The sequence below is a fragment of the Ambystoma mexicanum genome, chromosome 11, assembly GCF_040938575.1.
Source record: "Ambystoma mexicanum isolate Mex_15411 chromosome 11, UKY_AmexF1_1, whole genome shotgun sequence".
Lineage (NCBI taxonomy): Eukaryota > Metazoa > Chordata > Amphibia > Caudata > Ambystomatidae > Ambystoma > Ambystoma mexicanum.
This window is the reverse complement of record NC_090934.1, coordinates 96,356,927-96,380,305: the sequence shown is the minus strand read 5'-3', so window position 1 is coordinate 96,380,305 and position 23,379 is coordinate 96,356,927. Positions and strand designations below refer to the sequence as shown.

Genomic DNA, 23,379 nt, shown 5'->3' with positions numbered 1-23,379 from the left:
TTTATTTCTTGCAGCTGATGTTACTGTTGATCGGGGAATGGAATATCATTTGTATCTGGTGGCCTTGGCAACGGGTCCGGCTCAAACATTTGCTCTTGTCCAGCCTACATTCAACTCTGCTCAGCTTTGCTGAGAGGCTTGTGGCCTGTTGTAATTTTCCTAAACCATTATGCGGTTCCTAAAGTGTCCATGCTATTCTATATTCCCCATACGTTAGTCACACTTGCCTCTGTCAGATCCCATAGGAGCTCCTGCAGGTCCATACGGTTATTTGAATATAAGCATATGCAAGCTTTACTCAGGATCTCTTGCTTCTTGCGGTTTCTGCCTTGCTGTTTCTAGCTAATGACAAAATAATAAAGCAGTGACAATCTGCGGATGGCACGTGTGGTTCGAATGTGGGGTCTCTAACGACGTCAGTGACTTGGCTTATTGGCGCTTTAGTCAATACTGTCAATTGAGGTGTTCTTGGTTGTAGACTGGGGCTCCTCATCCACTCTGGGCTAGACTTGTACCACACCTGACCTATAGGGCTCTCGACATACTTGTCTATCATTGGAGCACTAGGAATTGGTCTGAAATAGTACAGTGTTCATGGTATCTCCTGGCCTTCTTCTGTGTCATATGTCTCATAGGAGGGGGAGGAATGGGCAAACCTCCCCATCCCTCTTCAGTCCCCCCTCTGGTCGACCTGTCAACCACATCCGTTTATGACCATCCTTTTGCTCCGTGCTGATATATCTTAGTTATTACTCTGAGGTGTCCGTAATAGTTTGCGTGGTCGTCGAATGACAAGTGCATTGGGGTTGCACCAAACCCACTTCCCTTCATAGAACTTTGGGTCATCATCATGGTCATGAAGTCAGGGGCACAGGCATGCAGGGGTCGCATGCACAGGAGACCTGGGTGGACACTGTCCTGGCGCCTTAATGTAAACAAGAACATCCATTTAACACCAAAAAGCTTTTATTATACACAAAGCACTTCAGATGCATTAACCTTGAACATTCCATCCATTAAGCAGGATGCATTAACCTTGAACATGCCATCCATTAAGCAGCCCCAAGTGCATTCTTGGGTGTGTCTGCTAATGGATTGCCTTTGCACATGCTCACTCTCTAGGAGTTGCAGGGTGTGGCTGGTAAGCCGGCCCTAATGGGTGTGCACACGATCTCAGCTATATAAGCTGGCCCGATCCTCATGACAGACGCTTTGCGTTATTCTGCACTTGATATGATATGATATGGCATTTGTAACGCGCGTGTTTCAAGGCGCGACGAGGCAGGGAGGGGGGAACAAGGGGAAGACAGACAACGATCCTACTAGGCCAGGTGACATTCAGACCGTGCAAGTGCAGGGGTAGGGGAAGGGAAAAATGCAAGGGGAGGGGAAGGGGGGGAAGTGCAGTACAAAGTAAGTAGAATAAAATAAATAAATAGGGCCAGCTGGTGGCAAGTGCAAGGTAAGTCCAGACAGGTGCTGGGAAGGGGGGGCTGTACGGATACAGAGACAGTCCCGCAGTGCAGGGGTTGCCAAGGAGGCAGTGCAAGTGGAGAGTGGCTGGGCCCCGGACCGAGGTCGGTGAGAGTGGCCCAGTTGCAGATTCAGTGCTGTTTCAATGAAGAATTTAGCAGGGGAGAGGGAGAGAGAAAGCAGAAGCAAAGAGGAAGGTTTTGAGGTGCTTCCGGAACCGGATATGGTTCTCCTCAAGTTTCAGGGAGGCAGGAAGGCTGTTCCAGAGGGAGGCCCCTGCCGCGGAGAGAGATCTACCCCCAGCTCGTTGCTTCGAGAAGCGGCTGACCCTGAGGGAGTTGGAGACGGATGAGCGAAGGGCTCGGGAAGGAAGATATTTAGGAAGAGAGAGTTGAAGGTATTTAGGCCCCAGGCCCCAGAAGGCCTTGTGGACAATTCAGAGGGTTTTGAACTTAATCCTCGCAGCCACTGGCAGCCAGTGTAGATATTTCAGTCCTGGAGAGATATGGTCCCAGGGCTTGAGGCCAAGGACAAGTCTCGCAGTTCTGTTCTGGATGAGTTGCAGAGGGCGGAGAGTGGAGGCAGGCAGATTAAGATAGAGGCTGTTACAGTAGTCTAGCTTCGAGAGAACCAGGGCTCGGGAGACAGTGAGCTTCTGGGGGAAGGAGAGGAAGGGAAGAATACCTCTGAGGAGGTGCAGCTGGTAGTGTGACTTCTTAGAGATGTCAGATATATGAGGAGAGAAGGAGAGTGTGGAGTCGAAGATGACCCCGAGGTTTTTTGCCTTGCAGGTAGGAGCAGGAAGAGGGCGAAGAGAGGCTGGCCAGAGAGCTGCAGGGAAGGAGGGAGTGGGTGTGCTGATGAGTAGAATCTCAGTCTTACTGGCATTAAGGCAGAGGTCATTGGCGGCACACCATTCCTGGATAGCAGACAGACAGTCAGAGATGAGGGAAGGAGAGGAGGAGGCCGAGGGTAGCCTGATAATGAGCTGGGTATCGTCCGCATAGCACTGAAAGTTGGGGCAGAGAGCGGCGATGCGGTGGGCAAGGAGTGCCAGATATTGGTTGAACAGCCAGGGAGAGAGATTAGATCCCTGGGGAACACCACAGGTGGAGAAAAAGATGTCAGAGAGGAAGGACCCAAGTTGGACCTGGGAGGGTCGATTGGAAAGGAAAGAGGTCAGCCACCCCAGAGCCTGACCAGTGATACCCAGGTTATCACGGAGACGGTTGAGCAGGATGGCATGGTTGACAGTGTCAAAGGCAGAAGAGAGATCGAGCAGAATGAGAACACACGGAGTGTTGGAGTCGAGGTTCAAGAGCAGGTCCTCACGGATGTTCAGGAGAGCAGTTTCCGTGCTTCTGGCAGCTCTGAAGCCAGATTGGTGGTCATGAAGACTACCAACAGATTCAGCATGGAGGTTAAGCTGGGAGATGGCCAGTTTCTCCAGGAGCTTGCCCAGGAGGGAGTGATGGAGATTGGGTGATAGTTAGCCGGGCAGGAGGGGTCGGAAGAGGGTTTCTTAAGAAGAGGGTGCACAAGGGAGTGCTTGAGGGGGGATGGGAAGACTCCAGAGGCGAAGGAGTGGTTGCAAAAGTCAGCCAGGGCAGGAGCCAGGGAGTCGATGTGGTCCTTGATAGTTTTGGAGGAACAGGGGTGAACCTGTTTAGACGAGACTTTCATAGATCGGACTTGTCTGGAAACCTCGTCAGCAGAAAAAAGGGGAAAGGCAGAGAAGGAGGGAGGAGGGGTGGCTGCAGAAGGGCCAGAGGAAGAGCCGGGGAGAGAGGGGGGGAGGTGATAGGAGGAGAGTGAGGACAGGATGTCCTGAGTTTTAGAGATGAAGTGAGAGGCCAGTGCAGTGCAGAGGGCCTGGGAGGGGACAGGAGAGGTAGAGACTGCAGCAGGGTTGGCAAGCTCCCTGGGGGAAGCTGTTCTTATCTGTACATCTCTTCGGCGAACCAAGTATTCATCTTTACAATTTCCGGAACGCCGAAATCTTCATCTTGGCACCACAGCACGACACACTCCATCGTCGATAGCAGTGCCTGCAAGGAAAAACAGAAGACAAGGTTAGACATTGAAAAAACAGTCAGTTTAAGGTTGCGCTTCGCCATACTTCGCGCTTTTCCTTAAACCATCGCTTACCTGCTGTCAAACATTGTGGCAGCATCCATCTTCCATCCGGCCGCGACTCACAGCTGCATTGAGGCCGCATTTCCATCTAAGGGACGAAAACAGAAGAGAGACATTATTGCGGACATAAATAGGAGAAACATATAAAGACATTAAACAGAACGACCAGCATCACAAGAGCTCAAGAAAGACTTACCAATCATAAGGAGAAGCATAGTTGCAGCTGGACTGGACTAATCCTTATCAGGGATCAGTGAAGGAACTAGATCCCATTCGACGCGCCCCTGCCAGAAGTAGCAAGACGGAGAGCTTAGCTTCCATAATTCACAGGTGAGCTTTATGAGCCGGCATATGCTCACAGAAACCGTACTTTGGGGTGAAGGGTTCGAGAGGTACAACAATCACAGATTGGCGCACTCACACACTCTTATCTCCACGCAGAAGCAGTATCAGCACGTACCACCGCTCACAGCTTTTCTACTGAGGGAGAAGCCTGAAAGGGGTAATTCAAGTTCAGGGAGTGCTGCAACCGTGCCCCAATGCCTCCGCAGAGACCAGGTGAGCGTAACAGAATGCAAAGCCCCTAATACTCTCTGCCTGGGCATTATGGAAACTTCAGAAACAGATCAGTTAGCCCTCTTACTAGGGGAATTACGGGCTGAAGTACATGCTTCAAGACAGGAAACCAATGCATTATGGAGGGATCTTATTGTAACTCAAGTAAGAACTGACAAATTGGCAAGACAAATGCTACAAGCACAAGCAGGATAGGTTCCACTGCCTGGAGTGACCCATTCTTCTCATTCTTCCACACCACAACAATCAACACCGGTTCAGGTGGTTCTTCCAAGAGCAGTGCCTCTAGCCCCTCCCGAACGCTTCATCGGCGACCCAAACAAGTTTGCTGTATTTATGAACCAATGTCACCTTCATTTCTTGTGCAGACCAGGTGCCTTTCCTAATGACCAAGCCAAAGTGGCGTTTGTACTCTCGTATTTAGGAGGTAATGCGGCGGACTGGTCTATTGGTAAATCAAGATGACCCTTTACTCTGGAACTTTGGGAATTTCCAACATGAGATGGAGAAATTGTTTGCCTGTCATACTCAAGGACAAGCTCTGCACAACAAGTTGTTGTCACTCAGACAAGGGAGTCAAGATCTATTAACCTATATTGCAACCTTAAACCTTCTCATAGCCCAAACCAACTGGCCAGAAGAGAAGAGGACTACATTCTTTTACCGAGGGTTACGTGGAGAATTTAAGGATGTGTTGGCACAAGTGGTGAATCCCCCTGAGAGGTGTGCGGACTACATAGACTTGACGGTGCAACTCGATCATAGGTTGCAGAATCGGAAAATGGATGGAGCTAGATAAGAGGGACAGTCAGTTTACGTACCACCTCGTGACAATCAGACTAAACCACATGAACAGTCTGAGCCAATGCAAATTGGTGGATTACGAAGTCCCCTTACCAAAGCAGAAAGGGAAAAAAGAAGACAACAGCTTTGCTTATATTGTGGACAAGCAGGTCACTTCCTCTGTGACTGCCTGGTAAAACCACCCAAGAAAACGGTTGGGGCAACAGATAAAACTGATGAAGAAGAAGAACAGAACTCAGGAAACGCCAATGCCCAGCAAGTGTAGGGGTCCACTTGTCGAGCATGAAAAAGGAATTCGTACAGACCTCCCATCTAGTCACTGCAAGCTAGCTGCTCATTTTCAATTCGGCACAGACTTGGGCATCTGACTAACGCACACTGCCAACCCCAGCCGTATTTACCGACAGCTGGACTAAAACAAGACCACCGCCATGGCGTCAACTTACTTACACATGGATGACGCTCTTCTTACTTAACTAAGTCCGACCACGACTTGATGTCCTGAAGACAGTTCGGTACTACCTCGCAGCGCTGCCTCATTTCATCCAGCCACTGCCCTTTGTAACCTACCGAACCAGAAACACCCGCCTAAGTGTCGACAACGTTAAATGTATTGTGATTGTAAACAATACATAGAATATCTGGTCACTATTGTATGATTACTAACTCACCGATATGCAACCTGTCAATGTATTTCAAGTATGCATACACTATGTGCCACGGCACATAAAGAATTGTGTAAACATGTCTTCCTGTTAAAATAAACCTTCCTGTTTATTATACTCCACGGTGATCATTTTTTCTCCAGCTAGTATTTTCCTAGCTCCACTGCAAGGAATATTGCGACCCCCTGTCACGCCTTAGGCCTGGGTAGCCGTCGACTCTACTTCCTCTCTATCCTTGATTCTGGTCTGTCCATGAGTCACTGGTGCTACGAATACCCCCTGGATGGGGAGCGGAGTGTGTCCACCAAAAGCATATATGCGTGCCGTGGATTCTGCCAACCCTGGTGGGCCAGGCAACGCGTTGTAATGTTCAGTCGCTAGCACACAGACGGACGCTCCAGTGTCTATCAGGACCGGCGTGGGTGTTTCCCCAATGTTCACTGTGCACGTGGGCTGGCGCAGTTTCCCTGGGCCTTTGGCAATACAGGAGATGAAGAAGATTTCGTCCTCCTCTTCCTCTTCTTCTGCGATGTTCAAATCTTGCATGCCCTGTTCAATGGACGACACACCCGGTATCCTCCTAGTGGTGCCTCGGCCATCTCTCTCCGGACCTCTTGACGCTGCGACTGGTGTCGTTGCCTTGCACACTCTCGCATAGTGTCCCGGAGTGCCACATCTGCCGCAGGTTCTTGATTTGGCGGGGCACTCGCCTACATGTGGCAGGTCATATCCGCAGTATTGGCATGATGGAGCATTGCTGTGACCTGTGGGTGGGTCTCCACCTCTTGGCGCCCATCTTGCCTTCCCTGGTGCATAGCGACCAACTGCAAAAGCTTCTTCCTCCTTCTTTACATGAGTAGCTGCGTCCATCTTTGCCCCCCTGGCATCAGCCAGTTCATACGCTCTCCCCATGTCTAGGATTTGTTGTAGGGTTAGCCCAGGTTCTCTCAAAACCTGCCTCTGCAGTTTTCCGGAGCTGCACCCTTGCAGCAACTGGTTACGAACCATCTCTTCTTCGTTACCCCATTTACAGGAGCTTGCTAGGTGTCGGAGTCGCGCACAGAACTTGTCCAATGATTCATCTTCTCGCTGCTTCTCTGTGCACATGACAAACCTGTCAAAGTCTATGTTTGCCATGGGGAGGAAGTAATCCCTGAGTGCTTGTTTCACTGCAACGTAGGTGGCCACAGGGATGGTCAGCGAGTCATAGATCTTGTGTACCTCCACCCCTGCCGAGTATACCATGATGGTGATCTTCTCTGCATCTTCCGTGACCCCCGCGGCCGTGAAAAACATTTCTAGCCGTTTCACCCACAGGAGCCATTTTGGACCCAGCTTAGATGGAAGGCCTGTGGTATCAAATTCAGGCATGGGGCTTAGCGTGCTGTTCATCCTGCGTGGGATGGGGGCAATTGCACCATCTAGGTCATCTTCTTCCCCCATCTTGGTGAATAGCACTCACCGGTACTTGCTGGACACCTTCTGTGGCTGCTGGGCTGGTGTGCTGAGTCCCCTTGCGATGTGGTGCTCTTCCTGCACCCTTTTCTCCTCCTGGTCACTTGTGCCACAGCCCTGTAAATGTAAGGGCTGTGGAATTTCCAAAAATTGCTGCTGGGCAAAGCAAAAGTGCAAGTGGCGCACGAGCACCCTCACGGCCCGCTACCACTGCCTTTCACGTGTTGACCAAGATGGCTGCCGGCCATACGCGTGGACTCGTGTGGACTCGTGTGGACGCGAGTCAACGTTCTTCTCCTAGAACGTTGCCAGAGCGGAGGATGGCTCCCACGCCGTCCTCGTCGCCAGTGTTGGGTATCGTGGGGGCGTTGGAGGGCCCCACGCAGTCACACACACACTCGCTCCGCATACGTCCAAGGAGCTACGCCGGAGACATGTGGATGGTTTGGGTCCCCGGCGCGAACTGCCGCACGGGCCGTGTTTATTAACACTGCGCATGCGTGAGTCTCGTTCTGGATCGGCGCATGTGCCCAACAGCGTATTACTACGCAACAGCTGTGTCAATCAGGGCTTCGGGATCCAGCGGTGTCGCTAGGGCGTTTAGGGACACTTGGTTGTAGCCCGAAATAGAAGCCCAGGGTCTACAACCAAAAGGCTCAGGGGCTACAACCAAAGGGCTAGCTAACCCTGGATCTTAAACATAGCAACACCCCTGCAGCGATGGCATGTGTTGCCAGATAATCCTGTCATACATATATTTAACTGCACTTAGTGGTATCCAAACCCAGGTCTCCCCTTAAAGGAACGGCACTTGACCAATGCCGTGGAATGGAGGGTCCCCCATGTAGCTAGTGGGCATAGGCCCTAAAGCTTGGGAGCGGCCAAAAGCTGGACTCTGCCCTCGCAGACCCAGTTCATCACTTTCCTGTTGGTGTGCTTGGTGCGTGGTTACTTTGCAGGCTTGACTCCCCGTCTGGGGCGGAAGCTCAAAAAGTGAAAACTGCAGGTTACACCATGGAATTTATTTTTGTTCTTGCATTGGGGTTCGCCGTGATTTACGAGTACCTTGGAAAGGCTTGCACTGCCTGGGGCGAAGCATGAACAGGGAAAGCACAGGGCTCTAATCCCATTTTTAAACAAAAGTCAAGCGCGGAGTGCATTGCTGAGAAAGATACTCGGAGTACGCACCGGTACCAGGTACTGCAGCGAGGCTTATAGAAGGCGGACAAAAAGCCTTGGTGAATGTTGTGAACCTGGCAGCTCCAGAGATTCATGTATCCATAGCAACCGGGACACAGTGAATTCAACGTTAAACAGCAAAGATTCCAGCAAAGGGAAGGCCACGAAAGCTGCTGCAAGGTTGCAAATTAAAAGCACCCGGCAGGCAAGGAAAACAAAGGGGCTGCCTCCAGAACAGTAACGCAGAATAAGAAGGACACAGAATGTTCACGGTGGGGAAATTAAAGCTCACGCCAAACCAGGAGCACGAAGACATCTTTCTTAAGCACATTAAAAGAAACAGAAGAAAGGGCCACACGCTTGCTGACAACCTTTTCACACCATGGCAAGCCCGCAAACAACATAAAAAGCAGAGAGGGGCACCAAATGGCGGCAATGGACGGCATCCGCCAAAAAAGGTTTGGATGGGCATAGATAAGGACATATTTTGGGAGTGATTCATCAGAAGATGAGGAGGAAGAGAACAGGGTAGAAGATTTTATGCCAGCACCCAAGAAAGCAAGAGATGAGAAGAGCAAAGAAAATGAAGGGGTCACAGGAAAATGGAGGGGTCACGGGAATGCCCAGCTCAAATAAGGAAGGAAGCAGACAGAGAAAAAGAAGAATCAAGGTAATGAGACTAGGAAAATGGGGAATATGTGTAAGAAAATGCTTTTTGGACACCAGTCAATGCAAGATTTTGAAGTATTGAGCAAAATAGGAAAAATTGAGGACAGAATTAAGCACTAGCAAGGGCTTACAAATAGTAAGAAAACAGGCGCAGATGAAGGACGCCCATTTAAGAGCATGGGGAGAAGGGGTCACTGCAGCACAAGGGGCAAGCAATAACATACAAGGGCAGAACACTAACAACCAGACAACAGGGGGAGAGATATCACAGCCCACAACCACCGTAAATGCCCATGTAAGCAGCGTAGGTGGGGGTGCCCACCCAGAGCACCCCACCAATGACATCATCTGGTGCGGCATGCACAGCCATACCCATGGCGCCGGTACTCAATGGTACGCTGGGCACACAGGTAGTAACAGGCCGTGGCTCTAATGAGAACCAAAGCGCCATGACAACCCAGGGGGATAATGGAGCCTAGATCATAAAGTTTGGTAGACCCACAACAGAACGTTGGACCACAAAGAAAATTTAGGAGAATATTAACCTGGCACATAGATATAAAGATAAAAGAGAAATCTGGAGGGAAGAATTCAAATCGATATATTTACGCTTTTAGACTTCAAACAGAGAGGTTTTGATGTAGTAACAGAGGAAGAGAAGCCGGCAATTAAAAGAAAGCAAGTGGAGAAGAATTTTGGAAATTGGGCAAGATCATTTAACATACTGGCCAGTATCATAATGGAAAAATTCCCAGAGGAAGGTGCACAGCTAATGGCTGACTTGGACAAAATTCAGGAGGTAAATGACACCTTTGGGGGAAAAGCATGTGTGAATTATGATAGGGAGTTTAGGCTTTATATGGAGAAATACCCAGTATTAGGTTGGGATGAGGTGGAGGCCAACCTGTACATACACAGTGGGGGTCATTCCGACCCTGGCGGTAAGGGGTTAACGGCACCAGTAAAGGTTCCCGGTGCCGTCAACCCCTTACTGCCCTATTACGAGGTCTCCTCGCGGGACCTGGTAGGGATGCCTGGTAAAACCAGGTGTCCTTAGCGGGTCCCGCGAGGACACCAGCATGCTAACAACTGGCCCGTTATTAACGGGCCCGTTGTTAGCATGCTCCCCATTCCCATTGAGCCGGATGGGGGCTCGAATGGGAATTGGGAGGTACCGGGCCCGGGTTCCTTGAATGAGGAATTACCGGGCCCTCCAAGGTTGGAATGGCCCGGTAATTCCTCATTCGAGGAACCCAGATCCGGTCCCCAGTAAGGGGGTAGCTATGCCACTAATAATGGAATAGTTACCCCCTACCTCGTAATGACCCCCCATGGTCTTAAGGATTAGGCTGTTACCATATGCCACACTCTCGGGCTAACAAGCTGAAAGGCCCTCAACAGCCCACGGGCAGGGACAATGATAATAATCAATACCAAAATAAAGGAGGGCAGCCCTTTTGGAAGAGGCAACTTGGGGGGGCTAGGTCATGTACCCGTAATACTAGCACCCCAAAAACCTCTGCTCAAAAAAGAAATAGCACCGTATGTTGGACATTTGAAAAGGGTTACTGCTTATGGGGAAAAGAATGTGGATACAGGCATCAGTGCAGCAGATGCGGGGGAGCAAAGTGTCAAACACAAGGACCCCTAACACCCAAACAAGCACCAGCCAATCACCCATACTATCACCGGCAACGGAGCCCTGGCTGGACTGGTATCCCGTCATGGGAACCAGCAAATGTCTATGAGAAGGTTTTACCAAGGGTTTCACCATCCCCTCCAAAGGGAGCAGCACAAGAGACATCCCACAGAACCTAAAATCAGCAAAGGATGATCTGGAACCAGTAAGGGAAAAAAATCAAAAAAGAGTTAGAATTGGGGAGGATAAGTGGTCGCCGGGACACACCGCCTTTCAGGACTTTCATCTGCTTGCCACTGGGACTGGTTCCCCAAGAGGAGCGGATAAATACTGCCTCATACATCACCTATCTTTCCCACCAGGCAAGTCAGTGAATGACGGCATATCCGAACTAGACACAGCAGTGTCCTACACCAGTTTTCAGCAAGCAATTGGATTGGTCATGAAAGGGAGCCCTTTTAGCCAAGGTGGACATAGAAGCAACATTTAGGCTTCTGGCGGTACATCCTGGGTCACAACCTTGGCTGTGTTTTCAATTTGAAAACAAGATATATGTAGCCAAATGCTTGCCAACGGGGTGTGCCATGTCCTGCGCATTCCTTCCTACAATGGGCTTTCCAAAAGCACATGCACAAGGCGTCCATGATCCATTCGTTGGACAGTTTTTTAACCATAGGACCCAGTGCATCAGACATCTGCAAACAGGCCCTAATAAGATTCATAGAGTTCACTGAAACATGCGGCATTCCGTTGCAACACGAGAAAACAGCAGGGCCAGCGACTCCAATATCATACCTAGGGATTGAGATAGACACAATAAGGGGAGAGGGCAGAATACCTAGGCAGAAAATAGAAAGTTTACTGAAGGCAATCAAAATTCTGAAACAGAAGAACAAAGGAACAGTGAGATAATTGCAGTTTCATTTTCGCAGCACGAATAATACCACAAGGAAGAGTTTTTTTCCAGAAGCCTGAAGCTAAAAACTAGAGGTTTCAAAAAACCACATTTGCACATCAGATTGGTAGAAGAGGTCAGAAAAGACTTGGAGATTTTCTGATAAACTTTAATGGAGCAGTAATGTGGTGAACGCCATTAAATTCAGAAAGTAAGAGAGTGTTATTTACTGATGCTGGTGGCAGTAAAGGCTTTAGGGTAATTTTAGGGGAAAATTGGGCCACAGGCCCAAGGCATGGCACACAAAAGAATGGACCAAGAACATAACACTGTTGGAAATCTTTCTCATATGGATTGCATTAAAACTATGGGTGACAGTTTTAAGAAATTCAGAACTGGTCGTCTGGTCAGATAACATGGCAATGACAGCAATTTCCTTACACAACAACATTGAGTTAAAAGCAAGACACATCGCAGATGCTGAGAATAAAGTGGCTGACGCCTTATCTCGCTTGCGGTGGGATGTTTTCTGACGCCTCTGACCAGACGCAAACGAGAGAATGACAGAAGTACCAAAAGAAGTGTGGGAGATTCTGACAGGGAACACATAGAGACAGCTGATGGGTACACGCCGAACTGCTGGGGCCTGGTGAAGAAATCAGCAGGCAACAAACACACCTCAGGACAAGGTCTCTACTGAGGCCCACCCCCTGTCAGACACCCAGAGGATGCCACAAGTGTCTTGACGGAGCTGGCCCCTAGAGCACTGGTGGACAAGACCGCCAAACAATACAGTAAGTGCCTGGCTAGAGTAAAAGAAATTACAAATGTCACAAACACACAGGATATAAATTAGTGGGAAGTCAACACATTTGTTGCATGGGCATATAGCCAAGACAAAAAGAAAGCAGGGACTAGAATGCATCTAGCAGCATTAGCATATTTTGTAAAAATAGCAGGGGCAACAGACCCAACCCATAGCGCTTTAATAGATTATGCCTTTAAGGGATGGGGCAAACTGGAGGGGGCAGCAAAAGACAGAAGAAGGCCCCTGAATATCGAAAAGCTAAAAATATTAATGACAGTACTGAACAAAGTATGTACAAAAAAATATGACACCAAATTATTCATGGCAACATTCACACAGGCTTACTTTGGGGCACTAAGAGTCAGCACGCTAATAGCTTCTAATACAAAGGCAAATGATGGGTTAGACATGTTAGAGGTACGCATAGGGAGAAATTGCATGGCCCTAGGTATTAGGTTAACAAAAACTAGGAAAAGCAGGTTCGTAAACCTTTATTGCATAGAAGTTTAGAGCAACTGCCCGATGTGCATCACAAATAAATTGCTTACAACCAATGGTAAGGCCTTCAGCCGTTTTCAATTTCAAGCCATCCTGCGAAAGGCCATTACCAGGGCAGGCTGGGACAGCACGGAGTATGGAACACAGTCCTTCTGAACAGGAGCAGCCACATCAGCATGGAGGGGAGGCATGGGACTGCAAGGGGTCAAAAAATAGGGGGTTGGGCATCAAATTGCTTTAAAAGATACATAAGTCCAGAACTAATTTGACAATATCTCTCAACAGATGATGGACACCCCCAAAAATCTGCATGGATCATGGGTCATTCATTTGTGGGTAGGACAGGGAAAGCATATGAAATAACCCAATGATTTGCGATACCCCAATCTGTGTCATCTTTGACTCCACACTTTCCTTCTCCATCCACATCTCTGATGCCTGTAAAAAGTCAAACTTCCTACTGCACCTCGGTACTCTGCCTTTCGTCTCCTTCCCCAGAAGCTCATGGTCTCCCAAGATATGGTTCTCTCTAGATTGGACTATTGTAACAGCCTCTTTCTAAATCTACCTGCCTCTACTCTCCGCCCTCTGCAACTAATCCAGAACAGGACTGCGAGACTTGTCCTTGGCCTCAAGCCCTGGGATCGTATCTCTCCAGCTCTGAAATCTCTCCATTGGCTCCCATTGGATGCAAGGATTAAATTCAAAACCCTCTGCATTGTCCACAAGGCTTTCTGGGGCCTGTGTCCAAAATACCATCAGCTATCCCTCTGCAAATACCTCCCCTCTCGAGCTCTTCGCTCCTCTACCTCTAACTCCCTCAGGGTCAGTCATTTTTCAAAGAAACGAGCTGGGGGTAGATCTCTGTCTTCAGCTGGGGCCTCCCTCTGGAACAGCCTTCCTGCCACTCTAAAAACTTGAGGAGAACCATCTACGGTTCCGGACGCACCACAAGACGTTCCTCTTTGCTTCTGCCTTTGCTCCCCCTCTCCCCTGGTGATCTGTTCTCTCTTGGCACAGTGCACCTGGCCACCCTCTGACCTCCGGGCCCAGGTACCTGCTCACCCTGCCACCCCCCATGCCCTGCCTCCGGGCCCCTCCTTGCACTGGGGTCTGTATCTGGACCTATAAAGCCCCCTCCCCTTTTCTTCCTGCACTTATCAGACCTACCCTGTCGCCTTCCTTAAACCCAGCTCTTGTCACTTGCTGGCTGCACTACCACTGTTTGTTGCCTTTATTATTTATTTATTATTATTTATTATTTATCTGTTTCTCCTTTTGCTCCGCACTTTCCACTTCTCCCACATTACATGCACTTTTCCCTTCCCCCTCTCCCATGCACTGGCGCGTTCTCAATGTCACTGGGCCTAGTAAAATCGATGTTTTGTTCTCTCCTGTTCCCCCCCTTGCCTTGTCGCACTCTGAAACACTTGTGTATGAGAGTGATAGAAATAAAATATCAATATCAATTACATAGAATTATTTTTCCTCTGTAGAATAAAATATAGAGGCCAGTTCCCAACAAAAACTGCATTCTTGGTGGGCGCGATGCGGTCCCAGCTGCTACAGCTACCATACCGCTCCCGGACCAGACCTTTTCGGCGTTTGGAGTGCCCAAAGTAGTGAAGTCAGAAAACGGCTCTCCGTTCACCATCAAAGACTTAAGGGATTTTGTGGCATACATGAGTTTCAAAAACCGCAAGATTTCTCCATTATTGCCCGAAATGAATGGGACCATGGAACGTTTCATGGTGAATGTCAAAAGAGCCATTTGCATCGCCAACATTACCCACATGCCCATCGAGCAGTCGCTCTATCAATTACTGCGGGACTACCGCAACACCCCACATGACTCTACTGGAACATGCCCGGCTTTGCTAATGTACGGTCACGCAGCGCGCTCAAGATTGTCCCATGAAGATCAGAAGGCCGAAAGAGAAGAGGGGGTGAGTGAGTAAGAAAGAGGGATGACCAGGTGAAAATGAAAATGAAGGACCATGCAGACAGGCGGAATAAAGCACGGGAGGCAGACCTAGAAATAGGAGATCAAGTGTTGGTGCGGCAAGCATAATCCCACAAGGATGTCCAACACGTCGACCCCAGGCCATTGACCGTCACAGCCATGAAAGTATCAATGGTGATGGCTGAAAGAGATGGCTGGACTGTAACAGGGAACAGTTCACTGTTCAGGAAAACAAGAGAGGATGGACCACGAAGATTACAGATCAGGAGTGAGGAAGAAGATTTCGCAAGAGAGATATCTGGATATTCAGGAGATGAGGATGAATCAGAAAGGGAGGAACAGAGCACAGCAGAAGAAGCACCAGAGCAAGAGACTGCTCCTCTTCATGCCAACGGCAGGCCCTGCCGCATCATTTGAAAGCCAAAGAGATGAATCGAGGAAATGGGGTAGGATGATGTTATTTTGGGGGAGATGTAGCATCGCCGGCAGTCACGTGGTGGACGTGGCTGTGCGCACAAGGGTCAGCTGACCCACGTTAATGTAAGTGCGCTCGGAATGCCAATAAAGCGGTTTTCCTCCGACAACCAGCCTGATGTAGACGTGTCTCATTTACTGTCCTGTGTCCCGTGCTGCGCACCTTGTCCCGAAGGCAGGATGCTACAATTAGGTATATTTTTAGATTGTGTGTTTTGAATTTGTGTTTGTAAATGTGAGGCTATATCCTGAATTTTTCCAATACCTGTATAAAATGTGTCGCCATGAAAGCCGGTTGTCTCCCTTTTGAAGTCCACAAAGTGCCAAGCGGCCATTTAAATGGAAGAGCACAGTTAAGACTTACTTGCCAACGCTATCGAATTGGTCGGTAGGCTACTGCTTTTTATATAGTCCTAACGCCTACAGATCTGAGTGTGCATTCCTACTGATTACTGTGCACCATCACCAATGGAATTGGTCCCAGGCTCTCAGGTGGATCTGCAAACAAGGAGGTGGGTGGTGGGTTAGTAGGGTGAAGAGGGCATAGGAAAGTGAGAAGGTGGTGTCCTGCTGAGCTTGTGTGTGAATATCAGATCGATGCAAGTCCTTGTGTGCTGTTGGTGCGACTTATGTGTTGATTGTTTTTTGTTGCAGTGTGTTGAAGTGCCTGCAGTTTGCTGTGTGAGAAGTGGTTGTGTGGGTTTTATGTGAGTTAAGTATGCAGAAATTTGAGCTTTGGATTATTGAGTTATATGCCTCTTAATTCTTGAGATTCTTGTTCTATGTATCCGATTGTCATACGGGCTTGGTATATTCTTTTTCTTTCTTTCCTGTCTGACTAATTTCTAGGGGCGATGACGAGTCTAGTTCCCAGCTGTGTTATATTCGATCTCAGTATACTCGGTTGGGCGAACATTATCAACCACACATGTATTGGTGCTGTATTTTACATTCACTCGCTCTCTTCTTATCTAGTTGACGCCGGTGGGCCATTGCTGCCTGTGTTCACCCTGTGGGCCAAGGGGTTTGCTAGGTCATCCTTACCTTTCCATACCGGTCTATTTGCGATCGCCATTTAGCATGAACCCAGATTATCCATCCCCCAACTGTTAGGCTGATATGCCATGGATTGATGTACCCTTACTTCTTCTGATGGGCGACAACCCAGGGATAGGGGATCGGCTTTCTCTCTCAGTACTGTTCCTTTCCCCTAGGTTGAAGAGAGATAATGAAAGGGGTACACCTGCAATTGTGATCCCTGGTCCTTCAGGTAAAGTACATAATAGTCAAAAGGCAATGGACCAGTGGAATGGGAAGACGCAACAGATTATTAACTTTCATACAAATTGTTTATTATTTCATTAATATAAATCTTTCTTCATTAATGTATGTATAATAAAATCATAAAACCACCAAATGTATATTATAAATTCAACATTCGTAACTCACACATTCATTCATTACCCCATACTTTCAACGGTAAAACCAAATTGGCATATCACGGCAATATAAACTATACTTATTGCTCTTATTTTCCTATATTTATGACCCAGCCTATAATTTCAGGTGTCACAAAAAGGGAAAAACTCTAGTGTTCCAGTTATTCCAGAGGTACACTGTAGGTCGTCGACACGTGTTTCGGTCACAAAGACCTTCTTCAGGACGTAGGACTCCCGATAATAATTCAGCCCTTCTTGGAACCATAAAAGCCAATGTTCATTCTAAAAAAACATACATACGAAGTCATCAGATGAGCGTCAACCCTCTTCATTTAATACAAGACAATCTATTGTCAAAAAGTGTCTCATTGCTGTAGACACATGCCTACTCACCCCCAATGATGTATTCACAGTAGGGCGAGTTAGCCAATGGAATAAATCCACAACAGAACTCTATCACAATAGAGATATCAGTCACTGTCGACAATTCCAGTGAAGTCGCACACCTCCAATGAAGTCCACAATGTTGATGCCATCAGCATCCCAAATGCAGTCCACTGTGTTGTTGCTCACAGACCCACATGTGGTCTACACCCCTCTACCAAAAAAAAAAAGGGAAATAAAATCATAATAAGTAGCTGTCCTCTACATAAAATATACACACTCAGCATCATAATAATCACAACCGTGACACAGTGTGTTGTTGTTCACAAACCCAAATGTAATCTTCACCCCTCTATCAAAAAGGGGGGTAAAATCATAGTGGGTAACTGTCCTCTGTACAAAATGTAAACACTCGGCATCATAATAGTCACAACCGTGACACCGTGCATAATCGCATTCCCACACACGGGGGTGTTACTATAAAGTAGTACAACACATCTCTCCGTGTAGATCCACCTAAAAGCTACCAACCGGATACATTACATCTCAAATTACCACCCGGTCAATAAATACTCTTACCAGCGTAATTGGGGCAAAGCATCCACCGACAATTCACTTATTGGTCTGTCAGTATCACCTTCGTAAGCGCGTCTCTCATTCAATTACCAAACGCAGCGCGACACAAACCTCCTCCTTATAAGCGCGCGAACATCACTAGCTCAGCTGTCCGCCTCAAGGACCCAAATCGGCTATAAACATAGAAAAAGGGCTCCAGTCCCAGCCAGGTGTATGTTTTTTCTTTGTGGTGTTCTTCAACTGGCGCACCCAGCGATGAGCGACGCTCCGCTGGGTGCGCCAGTTGAAGAACACCACAAAGAAAAAACATACACCTGGCTGGGACTGGAGCCCTTTTTCTATGTTTATAGCCGATTTGGGTCCTTGAGGCGGACAGCTGAGCTAGTGATGTTCGCGCGCTTATAAGGAGGAGGTTTGTGTCGCGCTGCGTTTGGTAATTGAATGAGAGACGCGCTTACGAAGGTGATACTGACAGACCAATAAGTGAATTGTCGGTGGATGCTTTGCCCCAATTACGCTGGTAAGAGTATTTATTGACCGGGTGGTAATTTGAGATGTAATGTATCCGGTTGGTAGCTTTTAGGTGGATCTACACGGAGAGATGTGTTGTACTACTTTATAGTAACACCCCCGTGTGTGGGAATGCGATTATGCACGGTGTCACGGTTGTGACTATTATGATGCCGAGTGTTTACATTTTGTACAGAGGACAGTTACCCACTATGATTTTACCCCCCTTTTTGATAGAGGGGTGAAGATTACATTTGGGTTTGTGAACAACAACACACTGTGTCACGGTTGTGATTATTATGATGCTGAGTGTGTATATTTTATGTAGAGGACAGCTACTTATTATGATTTTATTTCCCTTTTTTTGGTAGAGGGGTGTAGACCACATGTGGGTCTGTGAGCAACAACACAGTGGACTGCATTTGGGATGCTGATGGCATCAACATTGTGGACTTCATTGGAGGTGTGCGACTTCACTGGAATTGTCGACAGTGACTGATATCTCTATTGTGATAGAGTTCTGTTGTGGATTTATTCCATTGGCTAACTCGCCCTACTGTGAATACATCATTGGGGGTGAGTAGGCATGTGTCTACAGCAATGAGACACTTTTTGACAATAGATTGTCTTGTATTAAATGAAGAGGGTTGACGCTCATCTGATGACTTCGTATGTATGTTTTTTTAGAATGAACATTGGCTTTTATGGTTCCAAGAAGGGCTGAATTATTATCGGGAGTCCTACGTCCTGAAGAAGGTCTTTGTGACCGAAACACGTGTCGACGACCTACAGTGTACCTCTGGAATAACTGGAACACTAGAGTTTTTCCCTTTTTGTGACACCTGAAATTATAGGCTGGGTCATAAATATAGGAAAATAAGAGCAATAAGTATAGTTTATATTGCCGTGATATGCCAATTTGGTTTTACCGTTGAAAGTATGGGGTAATGAATGAATGTGTGAGTTACGAATGTTGAATTTATAATATACATTTGGTGGTTTTATGATTTTATTATACATACATTAATGAAGAAAGATTTATATTAATGAAATAATAAACAATTTGTATGAAAGTTAATAATCTGTTGCGTCTTCCCATTCCCCTAGGTTGAAGAGCCAGGACCTGAGGAGCCCTGTGAATAGGAGGCGATCTCCCGTGCCACGCATTTTCCCTGGTAGTTCGCTCCAGGTCCTGGGCGAGGTGAGAGAAAAAGGATCCTCCGAGTTGTCTTCTGCTGTATGGTCCCAGCTCCAAGCGGAAGTCGCAGCTGGGTCCGAGCAAAATGCATAATTTTAATAGGGTCTGGTGTGTAATTTACTAATTGTTTGCATGAATATTAAACCTTCAGGACAATGACTGGAATTTGCTTCATTTGGGAAGACGACTGATAAATAAAATATGACCATACAACAGACATGCCAACATTCTGAAGCCCCTGAGCGGGAGATTTCAGCACCAACATCGGGAGAATGCATTTTCCCCATAGGAATGCATTGGGTATATTGTTATTTTAGGCAGGAGACAGTAAAAAACTAGTACTGTTTTTAATGAAAAAATCGTGAGTCTCCCGTCTAAATCAGGAGGGTTGGCATGTATGATACAATGTTCTGGTATGCAGAGCTTTCAACTCACACGCTTTTGGTGGGCATAGCTCTCAACCATTTGTGTCGCAAAGGCGGGTGTAATAACTAGATTTTGTTTTTGGCGGGTGGGACGCCCATTGGAATGAATGGGCTTGCAGGAGACTTGGCAGGTGAGTCAGCCCTTCACAAGGCGGGTGACACCCACCAAAAGCTTGTGAGTTGAGAGCAATGGGCGGGTGTCACCCGCCTTGTAAAGAGCTGATTCACCCGTCAAGCCTCCTGCACGCCCATTCATTTCAATGGGCTCTCACCCGCCAAAAACAAAATTGGGGTTTTTCACCTGCCTTTGCGACAGAAAGGGTTGAGAGCAACAAGTATGAACGCTGGTTGATACAGTATATAGGTGAAATTAGAAGAGTGGAATTTCTAAAATTACAAAACAGTACACACATGTTGTGTATAATTATAAGTCCAGTAAGGTTGGCACTTACATCTTAATGGTCAAGTTAAAAGATCTCATACTTGCCAACCGTACAGATTTAGGCAAGAGGCTACTGCTTTTTAAGCAGTCCCACCGCCTACAGATTTCAGTGACAGATCCTATTGCTTTTTACATTGGCAAGTAATTATGTGACTCTAAGGCAGGCTCCAGAACAAAGCATACAACACATTAATTAGTCTGAATACAGTGGACTGGTAGGTCATTACTTTGACATAGCTCTCAACTCACACGCTTTTGGCGGGTGTCACCCGCCTTGTAAAGGGCTGACTCACCCGCCAATCCTCCTGCACGGCCATACATTCCAATGGGCGTCTCACCCGCCAAAAACAAAATCGGGTGTTTTCACCCGCCTTTGCGACAGAAATGGTTGAGAGCTATGCTTTGATTAGGCTCACAACAATCCACTGACCTGACCGCTACTTGACTCTGTCTTTCACTCTTGCAGAGACAACCCTTAGATGAACCACCAGTGAAGGCAAGTGGCAGAGTGGAACACTATCACACAGCATCTGCCTATCACATTGAGGGGGGTATCATTAGCCAAGTCGTTCAGTGTTAAACTTTCAATAAATATGTACTGCCTGGACTGCCGCTACAGAGCAGTGGCAAACGTTGCCTACCAGCTCTATGTGATCACCTTCGTGAAGTTAGGTAATTGAATTTGGTGTTCAGTTACCATTTAGAATTATACATTTTTAAAATGGCATCATCTTTCCATGTTGTCCTGTTTCATGGGTTGTGTACTTTACATAGCTCTCAACCATTTGTGTTGCAAAGGCGGGTGAAAACACCCGATTTTGTTTTTGGCGGGTGAGATGCCCATTGGAATGAATGGGCGTGCAGAAGGCTTGGCGGGGGAGTCAGCCCTTTACAAGGCGGGTGACACCCGCCAAAAGCGTGTGAGTTGAGAGCTATGACTTTAGAATGCTTCACTGGTGACAACAATGTATGTTTTGTATTTTCCTGTGATGTCATTGTCATTGGAATTCTTATTTTTAAAACTTAAAAAATACTACATATTTTTGGTCATATAATGTTGGCAAGTATGACTGAGATCTTTGTCGATCACTCATTTCCCCCCAATAACAGCCTATTGCACTATTTACACCAACAGTGCAACTCACACCCATAGTCGAATCCCTAGAGCCCCACCAAAGCAACGCCGATTTCAAATGCATAACAAATTCTCCGGCGATGCTCCATTAAGCATCCGTACATTTTAACAATTTTATTCTAGACAACGGAAAACATAAAATGTTCGAGACATGTATAACATGCATATTGAATTAAATAGAGTATTGAAGATGTAAAATTGACACTTGCTTGAGAAATACATTTACAACGCTTATTAGTATTAAAAATATTTAACTAAATGTCAGTATTAATGGCACGTGTGTAAGTGCCTTTAGGTTGGCCGCGAGATGGTGTAAAATGTGACATTCAAAGATGGCCGCCGCATTACGCCCATCCCGTGCCCTTTCTTCCTGCTCCGCGCGCCTCCAGGCCGCGCATGCGCACGGCCACTTCCGCTTTACTTCCGGTGGGAGCTGTCAACAGAAGCAGGGACCCGTGTCTGTTTTTGCGGTCACCATCTCGCAGGTCTAGCAGCTGACGCCGTCCCCAGCAGTCCCCGGCCTGGAGAGAGCAGGAGGGCAGTCGCCATGTCGAGGCAGGCGAGCCGCGGCACCGAGAGCAAAAAGATGGTAACATTAGGAAACCAGAACAAGGGGAGGGGATGTTGCCTGGGTACTAAGGGGAGGCAGACGGGGCCGAGGCCAAGCCCTTGCCCTTCGAGCCTGGAGCACGGTTCCGGTTGTAAATTCCGATAGGTGTTTTATACACACGGGGCTGGAGATCGGTACAATTTACTGGGGGAACTCTTGCACCTCCCACACCCTCCTGTGCGTGCATTGGGCGAGGGGAGACTGTCAGTGGCGTGGGTGGGACTGGGCTAGGTGTCGAATAATGTGGCCACCCTGAATATAGAATGCTGGCTGCTTGCTTTGCATAAAAACAAAGTGCATCTTAAGTGTCGGTAACAGTAAATCAAATGTGCATTCCATCTGAGCATGCACAGCACACGTGGTATGATGCTAATTTAATTGGTCAGAATAGTCACCATGGCAATAAAGTGTTTGGGAAGTATGAGACACACATACAGGTTTGGACCGTTTCATTAAGCGCCTGCGTGGGTCCGCCCACGCCTCCGATAATTAAGAAGGAGGAGGACCGTTTCAGTGTTTGAGTTTGGGCTGTTGTGCAAAGGATGACTTTCAGATGTAGTCTGTGAAATAGTTGAATACACGCGTTCAGGAGACTTGCAGTTGTTGGCGACAGAGTTTTTCCTCCACTTAGGGAGCGGGGGTGGGGGGTTTGAGCCTCTGGTTTACATGGAATGGAGTCGTACCATTACTGTGACTTTAGAATGCCGCCCACTACTAAAACGGTGCCTTTACATGGTACTGAAATCCCACCCCCTCCCCCCATTACACTGACTAAGGGTACAGGGTGTTGTAGATGGGTCCCCTCTCCCATTAGGTGGTGTAGTGGGGGTTGCGGACCCTGCAGCGCCAGTACTGACCCATGTTATTGTATGGGAATAGACACTGCAGGGTCAAAGGGCAGTCAGCGGCACACGTGTGTGTGTGTGCTGCTGAGAAGGTAAGTGCGTTGGGGTAGGGGGTTGCCGGGCAAAGAGATCTACGTGTTCACTGCACTGTGCCGTAATGGAAGTCAACTTATTTGTGGTCGCATTATGTGCTGCCCAGTGATCACATAGATCCCATGGAATGGCTCATATATCTCGTATAATCATATGCCTGTGCACACATTGCCCACCCTAGGTTTGCCATCTGAAATGGCAAGAATGAAAAGGGCTATAGTCCTCTTAATGAGCCTGTTAATGCCACAGGATGATACCAGTAAAGAACAGCCTTGTTCTGGCCTATAGTACAATGCATCTGGTAATTTTTACCAGCGTTACTGCTTCAATGGGCTTTAAAATGCGCATTTGCCCCAGATTCCTCCCCCGCCCCCAGAGTGCTCCCCAGGTCTGCCTATAGTTTTACGCGAAAACTCAGATTGCAGTTGGGAATGGTCCGCTTTATTTTTGGGTCCCCTCCCCAGGCCTATTTCTAGTGCCTATTTTGA

At 47.7% G+C, this 23,379-nt stretch overlaps 1 protein-coding gene across 1 annotated transcript in view; it reads left to right on the top strand.

Moving 5' to 3' along the window:
- The first annotated feature begins 21,751 nt into the window (after nt 1-21,751).
- Nucleotides 21,752-23,379, top strand: part of TRAPPC3 (trafficking protein particle complex subunit 3) — a 100,949-nt gene continuing 99,321 nt past the window's right edge. Inside the window, exon 1 of the mRNA XM_069622613.1 lies at nt 21,752-21,932. Coding sequence (XP_069478714.1) covers nt 21,891-21,932 — 42 coding nt within the window. The 5' untranslated portion in view covers nt 21,752-21,890. The remainder of the gene's footprint in view (nt 21,933-23,379) is intronic.